Genomic DNA, 11,560 nt, shown 5'->3' on the forward strand with positions numbered 1-11,560 from the left:
AAAAAAAATTCGCGCGTCTGGTCCAAAACGACGCCGTTTTGGCCAGCGCGTTTTAGTCCAAAACGACGCCGTTTTGGCCAGTCTGTTTTTAAAAAAAAAAATAGAAGCTGAGCCAAAACGACGCCGTTTTGGCCAGCTCCTTTGAAACAGAACACAGCCCCCTGTTCATCTTCTTCTTCCTCTTGTCTGCAGATCCCCTCTCTCATGGGGTCATACCCCATTTCAAAGCTACCTTGTAGCTTGCTTCCATGGACTCCATGGGGTCGTTTGACCCCATTGACCCTACTGTGGGTCCGTCCTTGGGTGAGTAGCCAGAGGCTGTCTATTGGGATGACACAGAAGACGCGAAGGCTCTCGAAGCCTGGGGAGATGCTATTATCTGTCCATGGCTCACCCCTTGGTGTTTACAAGGAAGACAACATGGAAGCCATACATGGTATGAATCCCTTCCAATGAGTACATGTTCTCTCTCTTGTTTATAATATCAACGCTACAACTAGCACATGCTTGCCATTTATCAAGTGGAATTTATTTGGGCCTCTGAATTTCAAATTTATTTTTCTTCCCTTTGTGAGATTGTGGCAAATATACCCTTTTATGTAATGGATGGACTCATGCTATGTACGGGAGTGAATAATATGTCCCTGAAACTGAAAATTATCATTGCTTTTGCTTTCATTCTAATTTATGGATTGATGGGCAGAGTCGGAAGAGGGCTGACTGGCTTGAAATGGCTGAAGTGGTCAATCATGATTCATGGCTTACTTGCAATCGAAAAATGAAGAAATTTTTTTAAAGGATAACATGGGTAGTTATTATCTGATTTCATTTTTAATTTTAATTTTTTTTAAATATAAAAATGTGAATTTACCATATTATCCTCATTTAATTAATAATTTCAATTCTTAATGTTTGAATTAACTAAGGGCATTTTCTGATATTTTGAATGTTTCACAATTCTTTGCCTTTTGCAGTTTGTAGAAAACTGATTTGAAAACGAGGCATAATTTTGAAAGCTACCGAAAATCAATTTCAGATTTTAGTTTTCTATTTCTTTTTCACACTCGCTCTCGCCCTTTAAACTCTTTTTCTCTCGCTCTCACACTCACTCTCGCTTTCTCAACCCTCTCTTTCTCACAACTCTTGATCTGCCTCTTCTCTCTTCCTCTGGACTTTCATCAAAGGTATGAAATTCTCTGACTTGGACTGTTTGGGTGTTTCAAATTTGGTGTTTTTAGGTTGTGGGTATTTGATATTTGGATTGTTATTGTGTTTTTCTGTTACTGTGTTTCTGGGTTTCGTTGTTGTTGTGGTTTTGGGTTTTGTTGTGGCTTTGTGCTTGACTTGTTTTCTATCAAATCGGCCATTAGTTTTATGTTTTCAATCTTCTACAACTTTGAACTGAAATTCTTTTTTACCGTTTGAAAAGGAAATAAAGAATTGAAAATGTGCCTTTAAAATTGGGTGTTCCAACCTTCTTTTTGGAGTATAAAAATTTGGTTGTTTGACATTTCTAATTGAAGTTTAACATACTCTGGTTGCTGTTTCACGCCTGAAGCTAACATTGATACAAATAAAAAAAATTGACAGTTTTGTGTGTCGTGTATAAATTTTATAGTTGATTTATGGAATGGGTTTTGGATGTGATAGCAGAATTTACCAGTTCAAATGGCAAGAAAAAAAAGCTAAGAAAACTGTAAAACAAGTTGCTGTGTCACTAGAGACCAATTCTTTGAAAGGCAAGGCGTTTATGTGAGGCGCTTAGTCACGTTATGCGAGGTGTAAGCCTTGAAGCAGTGAGATGTAAGCCTTTTGAACATTAATTTATTTAGAACAAAATTTTATGAATAATACTGTACCCATATGTGCTCTTTGATGTATACAAACATACTTTGTTGGCAATATACAACTTAAACTTTCGTATCTCGTGGTTTGTACGACCTCATTACTTCTGCTTTATGATATAAATGCATATCCAACATCCATTCGGGCAGTTTTTGTCCATCACTTCATTATGAGTGATGCGGGAATTTCCACAACATGCTTCCACTTCATCACAGAAAACAAATGGCAACATGGGATGCATTCGCTTTCAAATTTCTGATAGTTGCACTCTATTCAAACATCTTTCCAGCCAAGGTACACACAACTGTAATTATTTTGCGATTCACCATATTTCACTAAAATATACAACCATCCTCCGAAATTATAGAATATTTTTTCATGAATGAGTGCTGATGAAACATTGATCTCGTTACATACTAATAAAAAGCACCTATGTGTGTAAATTTGGGAAGCATGTTGCTCAAGACTTCTCAGTGTTATCGTAAGCACTTTCTTTGACTGTTTTCGGTGGTATGCATTCAAACAACTTAACGCCTTTCCTAAAGTAATCTTTCACAAACTTGTTCATACACTCACGCATTGAGTAGTACACATACTACCGAAAAAACTTGGGTCTAAGGCGTGATTTTGCCCACGCATCTCGTTTTGCATACATCATTTGCTACCATCCTTTTGTTTATGTGTAGTAACTCTGTCCTTCAACAACTCTCATTTCTTTTCGAACTCATTGACTGTAATTGGTTCCCAAAGATATACTTGAAATGATTGTACCAATTCTTTATCCTTTAAGTTATATGTGCATTCCTTGCCACGTTCCATGAACACAACTTATGATTGCACATGGGCAACACATACTCAATTGCTTTATGCTTATTGCCTCATCACCATCTGTCAGTATTGATGCAGGCTTCTTGCCTTTCATGGAGGATATGAATGTCTCCAATAACTACTTCTATGTTCCAAAGGTCTCGTCAACCAAACAACTAACACTCTCCCGGTGGTTGTTTGAACCAACAAATAACACTAGAGGCTTGTCATACATATTGGTTTTGTATGTGTTGTCTAATATGAGGACGTCTTCAAAGGCAACATAATCCAAAAGTGAAGTAGAGTATCTCCAAAACAAGTTAGCAAGCATATTCTCCTCATCTACACTGAACTTACAAAAAAAAAAAAAATCAAGATCCACTGACACTTTTACTTTCATGTAGGCGAGTCGAACTTCAGTGTTGCCGTCTAATAATATTTCCCTACGTGATGCATCCAACTTCTTCCTTAAGGATCCAAGTCCTCAGCTCATGTATTGATGGAGGCTTAAATCCTACACCATATGTGGCAATCCCTTCCACCATAGGTAGCCAAAATGGATCATTTACAATATTAAATGGGAGTGCTCTAGAAAAGAAAAAACGACCAATCTTTCAACAAACTTTCTTTCTTTTTCTTGTTTGTATGCTGAATTTAATGTACTTTGCCGAGTTTCTAAAGTGATAAATCTATCCATTGGTCCTTTTGATTTAGGTTGTGCTCTAAGAGCCCCATCAACTGCAACATTTCTAGTACTGGGGATTCCGTATTCTTTATCCAATGAAGTTTCCATACTTTGACCTCTCCTCGTGGACCATCCTCAATTTCTCTAAGCATTTCATTTTTCTTTCATTTTTTCAAGTTGAAAATTTTTCAAAGTTGCGGCACACTCTTGGTTTACATGCTCAGGAACTTTCTTACATGGTTGCATACCATGATGAGTTTGACCCAAATGATGCTTAAGTCTATAAATTCTCCATTGCATCTTTTATCACAAAATGTGCATCTCAAGTATTTTTCCCCCTCTATTTCTTTTGCATACTTCCACGCATGATCTTTTTGATCATAGCTATAAAACAACACCATTAATATTTCTAAGATACAAGTATAATGCATGTACGTCAAATTTCTTCTATATCACATAAACGAATAAGATAACTAATATATTTATAAAAAAATTGAAAAAAATTTATACGAAACCTCAAATTACAATTGCGAAGAATTAGAGATAAAAATAAAATGGCCTACTTGCAGTCAAAAGATGAAGAGAATTTTTGAAATTGATGGAGATTATCTTGTAATGATAGAAATTAGAGTTGTTCTGTACCATATATATGTTTGTACCATCTTTGATCCCCCACTCACATCATGACACATGGAAGGTGAACAAGGCTGTGACCAACTCGGTAAGCCACACCGAACGGTCAAATTGGCATACACTAGTAAGTGCTAACGCCCGACTCACTTGCACCAATCTTCGGCACATGATGCCGAACGACCATTCAGCACATCCGGCTGATTTTGACAGATAAACCACGGAACTCTCGCCAGAGCCTGTCAGGGCACGTGTCGACCGTCGAAGACTCCGCGAGTCCCAGATCGAAACAAAGTACTAAGTGATCACCCAACGCCCTTTATAAATAAAGCCCCTTGGCCCAGCCAAAAGGTAAGACAGTTTACTTGGCTTGTGCTCTCACTGTCAATAGAATTGCTCCTAGTCACTAACTTTGGCATCGGAGGGTCTTCGGCCGGCACTACACCGGTGCTTCAGACCTCACTTACCGTTTCTCTCCTCAGGCCGAAGCCAGCATTGCGCCCCCTAAGAAGGACGCCACAGATTGAAGGCTCCTCGAGTCCGAACCCTAAACCATCCACATCATCTGCAAGTTAGCCTTATCTCTATCTGTTTAGTTTGAGCGTGAACAATATATATACTAGCTCCTTGGCACATGCTCACGCATGTGCTAATTGGTTTATTATTATTATTATTATTTTAGCATTAAGAAAAGATAACATGGGTAGTTATTATTTGATTTTGTTTTTAATTTTAATTTTTTAAATATAAAAATGTGAATTTACCACATTATCCTAATTTAATTAATAATTTTAATTCTTAATATTTGAATTAATCAATGACATTTTCTAGTATTTAAAATATTTCACTATTCTCTACCTTTTACTTTATATATATATAGTTAGTCTATATGTTAATATATTAGTTTAGAAAAGAAAAAAAAAAGTAGAATAAATAAACAGCCGGCTGGATTTAGAAAAGGCAATAGAGATATTAATTCTTCTTGCCTTAAGTTTATCTATATATATAAAGCAAAAGGCAGAGAATGGTGAAACATTCAAAATACCAGAAAATATCCTTGGTTAATGCAAACATTAAGAACTAAACTTATTAATTAAATGAGGATAATATGGTAAATTCACACTTTTTCATATTTAAAAAAATTAAAAGAAAAAGAAAAAACAGATAATGGATTCTATTTTTATGGAACACAACTACCCATTATCTTTTTTAATTCTAAAATAAATTTACTTATTTTTTTAAAAAAACCTCTCGCAAGCGCGGAAGCGCGAGCAGAGAGGCTAGTTACAATAAAGGTAAGAAAAAAAAAAAAAAACCAAAACTTGCGGTTTTTTTTAATCAGAACACTCCAAGTGAAACGACGTCAATTTTTTTAAAACACTCCAACCGAAACGACGTCGTTTCATTACAATAAACCTAAAGGCTGTGTTTGGCAGGCCTCACTGGACTGGACTAACTTAAATAGTACTTAAAACCCATGTTTGGTAAGATAAGGGACTAACTTAAATGAGACTATATTGTCCAACAGTAAACAAAACCCCTCGTTCGCTCCTCTAATTTAGCGAGGTTAAAAAGTAGTTCGCAATATAGTGCCCTCGCTAGATTGAACCCACGAGTCCGAACTAAACTCGTTTCTTCTTCTTCTTAACCTGGAATTGGACTTTCTTGATTTGTGTTTTCAATCAACCATATTCACTTAAGTCAGAGCCTTGGCTTGAATCAAAACCCCCCCTACCACAATCAACCTGTTAGACCACCACCATGAGTTTACCTAATTTCAGCAACCAAACAAACCCAAATCCTGGCTGGACAAGATTGAAGAGGACATGTGTGGAAAATGCATTTGCTGAAACCTTTGCCTAAGGCTTTCTCAATTGAATAAAAAGGAGTCAACGGGGGTGGTGGTGGTGGTGAAGATGAATTGGGGAAAAAGGGGATGTGGAGGTGGGTTCCGATGGGAATGAGAGAGAGAATTAGGGAGGTTTATGATTAAAGAAAAAAACTAGAAAGAAAAAAGGGATGTGGACGTGAGTTGCGATGGGAGAGAGAGAGAGAACGAGGGAGGTTGTTGAATAAAGATAACAAATAGAGAGAAAAAAAAAAAAAAGAATGGGGAGGTTGGGTTTTTGATTAAAGAAAAAGAAAATAGAGAGGAAAAAAAAAAAAAAAAGATAAACAGAATGAGGAGGTTGGGTTGGGTCTGAATCTGATGATTTTTTTATTTTTGGTTTAACATAATTTTAGCCTTTAAAAATAGCAGAATTTTAGTTGTTTTTTTATTTATTTTAATATTATTGTTTTAAATTTAATTATTACAATAATTATTTTTAGTCCGACACAGCACCAAACATAGGTCTTCACTATTTTTACAATCTAGCTTCTTAGTCCGATGCAGCACCAAACGTAGGTCAGTACTTAATCCAGCTTAGGCCAATCCGAGTTAATCCAAGACAGTCCTAAGGTTTAGTCCAATCCATGACAGTCCGCCGTACCAAACGATCCCAAAAAGAAAACACGCCAGTCGTCTTCCTCGCAGAGTCGCAGCCAATTTGCATACTCGCAAAATTTATTCAGGTTCAGAAGTGTCCAGATCTGGCACGCCTCGCTCCGCCTGGCCACGCCTTGCAACACCTCCTTACGCCTTCCCCGCACTAAACGTGCAACTCGTGAAACATCCGACCGCCTCTGGCGATTTCCTGCCGCCTCGCTCCGACGCTCTCGCCCACGCGCGCGAAGGCATGCCTTTAAAAACACTGCCAGTGACCGATTTCAATGTTGCGGAGGCAAAGCAGCCCCAGAATGCGAAACAAGAAGCTCAATTCACAGACCCAGATGGTATAATTTCACTTCACGCATGTATATTTGTGTTTCTACTGACAGCATTTGTATTTAATTTATTCAATTTTGGGGGTTTTTTTTTCTGTTCTTTTCTTTTTATAGGTTGATTGTTAACGTTCAATGGGTAGTTGTAATACGGTTTCCATTTTAATGAGAAACTCTGCTTCTGATTCTCTATCGGAAAAGAATGATGTCTTTATTTTTCTTTTGATGTTGGGCTGTCCATCCTTCATTTAGTCTTAAAAAGTTTTGATTTTCTAATCCCCTCTTTATTGTCATATGTCCAAAATCCAGATTCAATGAGCAATTTTCGGGCATTTAAGTTGCTAAATTACATTTTAGAATTCAAATTTCAATTAATTTGTGACCAAATGCTCGTATTGTTTGTTTGTCTTTTCACAGTTGAGTGGCAAATTTCTGCCATTAGGGCTATTCGTGATGTTGAGACTGAACATCTCCTGACTAATTTGCGTTTGCTTCGCTCCTACTTCAACAAGGAACAGCAGCGAACCCCTCTATTGCAATATTTTAAAGAGAACTTTCAAAACCTGTCGAATGTAAGAAATGGAGAAAATGGACAAATGGAAGTGCAATGGATTGATAAAGATGGCAATGTATCCATGAATGATGGAATGGATTTACATGAGACTCTTCTTCGCCGGTTGTCCATTGCTTATTCTGGTTGTTCAGCAGCAATTCCATCTCTTGGTGGCTTTGAGTTTTCTAGTAAAGCAGGTATTAGCAACTTTAGAAACTCCTATTTTTTGGACATGGGGATCTGGAGTTTGAGGAATGAGTTTGTACCCCTAATTGTTTGTGTGTTTTTTATGTCTCACATGATTGAGTTGGTTGGTGGCAGATAAAACAAGCCTTCTGGGTGCTGATAATCTGCAGATCAGCGACTTTGTATGTTCTCTTCTTATATACACGTCTATATTAGTGGAGTTTTCAAATGTGTCTAACACAAAAATCAAAATGTTTAAATACATTTTTATATGCTTATGTAGCACACATGCAATTAATATATAGTGAAGGTTCAATTCCATGTTGTGCATACAAACAGACACATGACGCACACACACATACACACATACACACAGACACACATGCATATGCACATACACACACATGCATATGCAAATACACACACATGCATACATAAATGCATACATCCATCCATTCATGCACATACAGATATTTACCTTGCTGAAATTTCTATTGTGAGGAGCCATTTGATAGTCTGATGCTAGGGAAGCAAGATACTCTCCAAACTCCTGGGGTTTGTAGCTTCTTGATTGATTTATCATATTTGGGTCTATTTGGGCTGCAATTGGTTTTATTATGACAATTTGTGTTGTTCTGTTGATAGCTTTTGGTTAGATTTCAATTTCTTTTACCATAAATTTGAATAAGTAGAAGGCCTAAACGGCTTACTGAAGTGCATGAGCTCCAGAAGTATAGATGCTATCAGTGTCTATCCTTAGGACCTAAAAGAAGTGCTAAGTTGATTTTCTATTAGTGCTAACAACTACGAGTGAACCCTTGTTGCTTTAGTGAATTTACGTAAATTAAGGAGATTATGCTGTAAGCCCTTTCAGAATGTTGAAGAGTCCAAAGTTCTGGACTTCTGAAAAAAAAAACCAGTAATGTTGACATAGAAATCGATATGTAAATGGGAAAACCAGAAAATATTATTAAGTTCAGTGACCTTAATTGTGTTGACAGAAAAATAAGTTATTAGGACAAGTTTTCTAGGTATTGAGTTATGACAAGCGTGTGCAAAAGTTGGTACTTAGTTGAACTGCCAATATAGTTGTTGATTGTCCTAAAACTCTCTGCTGTTGTACTGTTGGATATACTATTGAGCAAAAAAAGCATCTTGATGTCTCTTCCAGTCCGTATGATCTAATCAACCCTGGTTGACGCTACAGGTGAGTAGCCAGAGACTGTCTATTGGGATGACACCGAAGACGCGAAGGCTCCCGAAGCCTGGGGAGATGCTCTTATCTGTCCATGGCTCACCCCTAGGTGTTTACAAGGAAGACAACATGGAAGCCATACATGGTATGAATCCCTTCCAATGAGTACCTGTTCTCTCTCTTGTTTATAATATCAACACTACAACTAGCACATGCTTGCCATTTATCAAGTGGAATTTATTTGGGTCTTTGAATTTCAAATTTGTCTTTCTTCCCTTTGTGAGATTATGGCAAACATACCCTTTTATGTAATGGATGGACTCATGCTATGTACGGGAGTGAATAATATGTCCTTAAACTGAAAATTTTCTTTTCTTTTGCTTTCATTCTAATTTATGGATTGATGGGCAGAGTCGGAAGAGGGATGACTGGCTTGAAATGGCTCAAGTGGTCAATAAGGATTCACGACCGTGCATTACTTGCCAATCCAAGGTTCTTTACTCTACTTCTAGCATTGTGCTAATAATCACTGTAGTGCCTGAAAGTGCTCTTGTATCATTGTACTGACACCTTTGAGATTGGATTTATGTGAAATATATTCTATCATTTTCCCTGTATATAATTCATATGTAATTTTCGTCATTTGTTTTAGTAATTTCCCAAGAGAATCGAACATGAACGTTGATTTAAGCCAGAGAATTGTGATAGACTACTCGGTTTTACTCTCAATTCATTTCTATCCACCAACATTGCTTTGATTTTTGCTTCTTAGTCATTCAAATGCAGTCAGCCCCTTTCAGATTTTCCATAAATGCCAAATAACTTTTAACTTTTGGTTTGATGTAATTCTCTGTGTTGTAGAAATGTGTGTTTGTGTCATGTTTAGGCCCATGTCATGAGTAAGATTTTGGTCTATATCCCATGCGTTCTTGGTCTTCCTCTTGTCCTTTTAGTGGCTTCCCTTTGAATTGAAACAGATAAGAAGTTTATTACTTTGCCTGGTAATAATTTCTTCTGCCATTTTCATCTTCTTGCAGTTCTACTGCTATTATAATCTTCTTCTCCGTTTACAGTAAAAATAACGGCCTGTACTCTTCTCACAATTGTGTGTGATTTCTTCTAATGTAGATGAAGCAAATTTTTACATAAGCGAATGTATGGTAATTATGCACTCTTTTTCCTTCCGTTTTGGTTTTGGTTTTTGTTTTTTGGGTGTGATTTCTTTTGTTCTGTTCTGTTTTGCTAATGGAACCCTTTCTGAGCATGTTAAATAAATTCAAGTAACTTGAGTTCAAAGTTGTTAAATGGATAATTTTTTATGTCTGAAATTCTCCTGCGTCATAAAAAAACAGACTGAAGTTTTGAGGACAAATAAAATTGGTCTTGTAGGCCTAGAAAGAAACTGATGGAATCCTGTCATAAGCCAGTGGGGAATTCTTCTCTGCCGGCTGAATATACTCCATCATAAAAACAATCGACATCATATTTTAATTTTGAAGTGTGCCTTGATATTACATCCATCCAAATATAACAAAGATTAAGTAGAATTTACCAAACACAAGGAAACAAAGAAACAAAGATTAGGACCCTTGTTTATTAAAATTCCTCCTTGATATCCACTTCACAATAATTTAGTCGGCAGTAGCTTGAGACAAGAAATTCCATAAACAACTAGGAATTATTTGTCATCCATATCCTTGAGAATTTGGGAGTAAATAATTAAAGTTTTTTCATTTATTAATGAATGCGAAAATTTAATTTAAGCTTAGCTAAAAGTGTGCTTTTTTCTTGATATCCACTTCAAAATAATTTCAGTTCCAGAAACAACTTATCTCATCCATGTCTACGAGAATTTGGTATCAATTAAAATAAAGTTACTCATTCCGTAATTAAAATAAAAATTAGAAAATAATAAGGCATAGCCAAACATTAAACTTAGCCAAGAGTGTGTTTTTCTAGGGTGGTGTTATTTGGACCACATTTACTGACTAATACAATACAGGTGGATCCCACATACACTATATAGAGAGGTGGTCAACGAGGTAGTCAGTAAATATGGTCCAAATAACATCATTGGTTTTTCTAATTCCATCTTCAGTGCTGGATAAATATTCAAATAAAGCTTGGCTCCGCAGACAAGAGGTTGAACTTGCCCCTACTCATGTCAATATTAAACCCAAAAAATAAAAGAAAAAAAGAATTCAAGTCATTGATTTTGTAACTAATCGTGAGATCAAAGTGCTCCTATAAATATTTGCAGTGCAATATTAAACCAGTACACTCAAGCACTTAACCTACTCAACCATTTAAGCACAACCAACATGCTCAATCACCAACCTTATAGCTGTGTAGTAGAGTTAGCCATGGATTGGGTTGGGGCAATACTTGGGTTGCTTGCTCTTGTTTATGTACTGCAAGCATGGCTGTCCAAAAGCAAGAACAAGAAGAAGAGATTGCCTCCTGGTCCAAGAGGGTTTCCACTTTTCGGAAACCTGCACATGTTAGGGGAGTTCCCTCACTGGTATCTGCATCGACTAGCCCAAAAGCACGGACATCATGTATCTGCGCTTAGGCCTTGCTCCTGTTGTTGTTGCCTCATCCCCTCAGGCTGCTGAGCCGTTTCTCAAAACTCATGACCTTGTTTTTGCAAGTAGGCCACCTCTTCAAGCTGCTGAACATATTTCCTATGGGCAAATGAATTTGTCCTTCGGTGCATATGGCTCTGATTGGCGAACCATGTGAAAGAAGTGCACCCTAGAGTTGCTTAGCAGCCACAAAATCAATTCTTTCAAGCCCATGAGGAAAGAAGAGCTTGCCCTCTTGACTAAGTTTATTC

At 37.0% G+C, this 11,560-nt stretch overlaps 1 protein-coding gene and 1 long non-coding RNA gene across 3 annotated transcripts; both read left to right on the forward strand.

Moving 5' to 3' along the window:
• On the forward strand, positions 1,102-3,618 carry LOC109950599. 2 transcript variants are annotated; one of them, XR_002272850.1, is made up of 4 exons: positions 1,102-1,184; positions 1,654-1,803; positions 2,752-2,971; positions 3,057-3,618. It is a non-coding gene; the product is annotated as an uncharacterized LOC109950599 (long non-coding RNA). The 2 variants fall into 2 exon arrangements; XR_002272849.1 differs by lacking the exons at positions 2,752-2,971; positions 3,057-3,618 and having other exon boundaries at positions 1,654-1,923.
• LOC18768878 lies at positions 6,437-9,865 on the forward strand. Its single transcript, XM_020570008.1, has 5 exons — positions 6,437-6,802; positions 7,208-7,540; positions 7,665-7,711; positions 8,737-8,869; positions 9,136-9,865. Exons 1-5 carry the CDS (start codon positions 6,706-6,708, stop codon positions 9,150-9,152), a joined length of 627 nt encoding a protein of 208 aa, XP_020425597.1. The 5' UTR covers positions 6,437-6,705; the 3' UTR covers positions 9,153-9,865.

This window comes from Prunus persica, chromosome G8 (assembly GCF_000346465.2).
Source record: "Prunus persica cultivar Lovell chromosome G8, Prunus_persica_NCBIv2, whole genome shotgun sequence".
Taxonomy (NCBI): Eukaryota; Viridiplantae; Streptophyta; class Magnoliopsida; order Rosales; family Rosaceae; genus Prunus; species Prunus persica.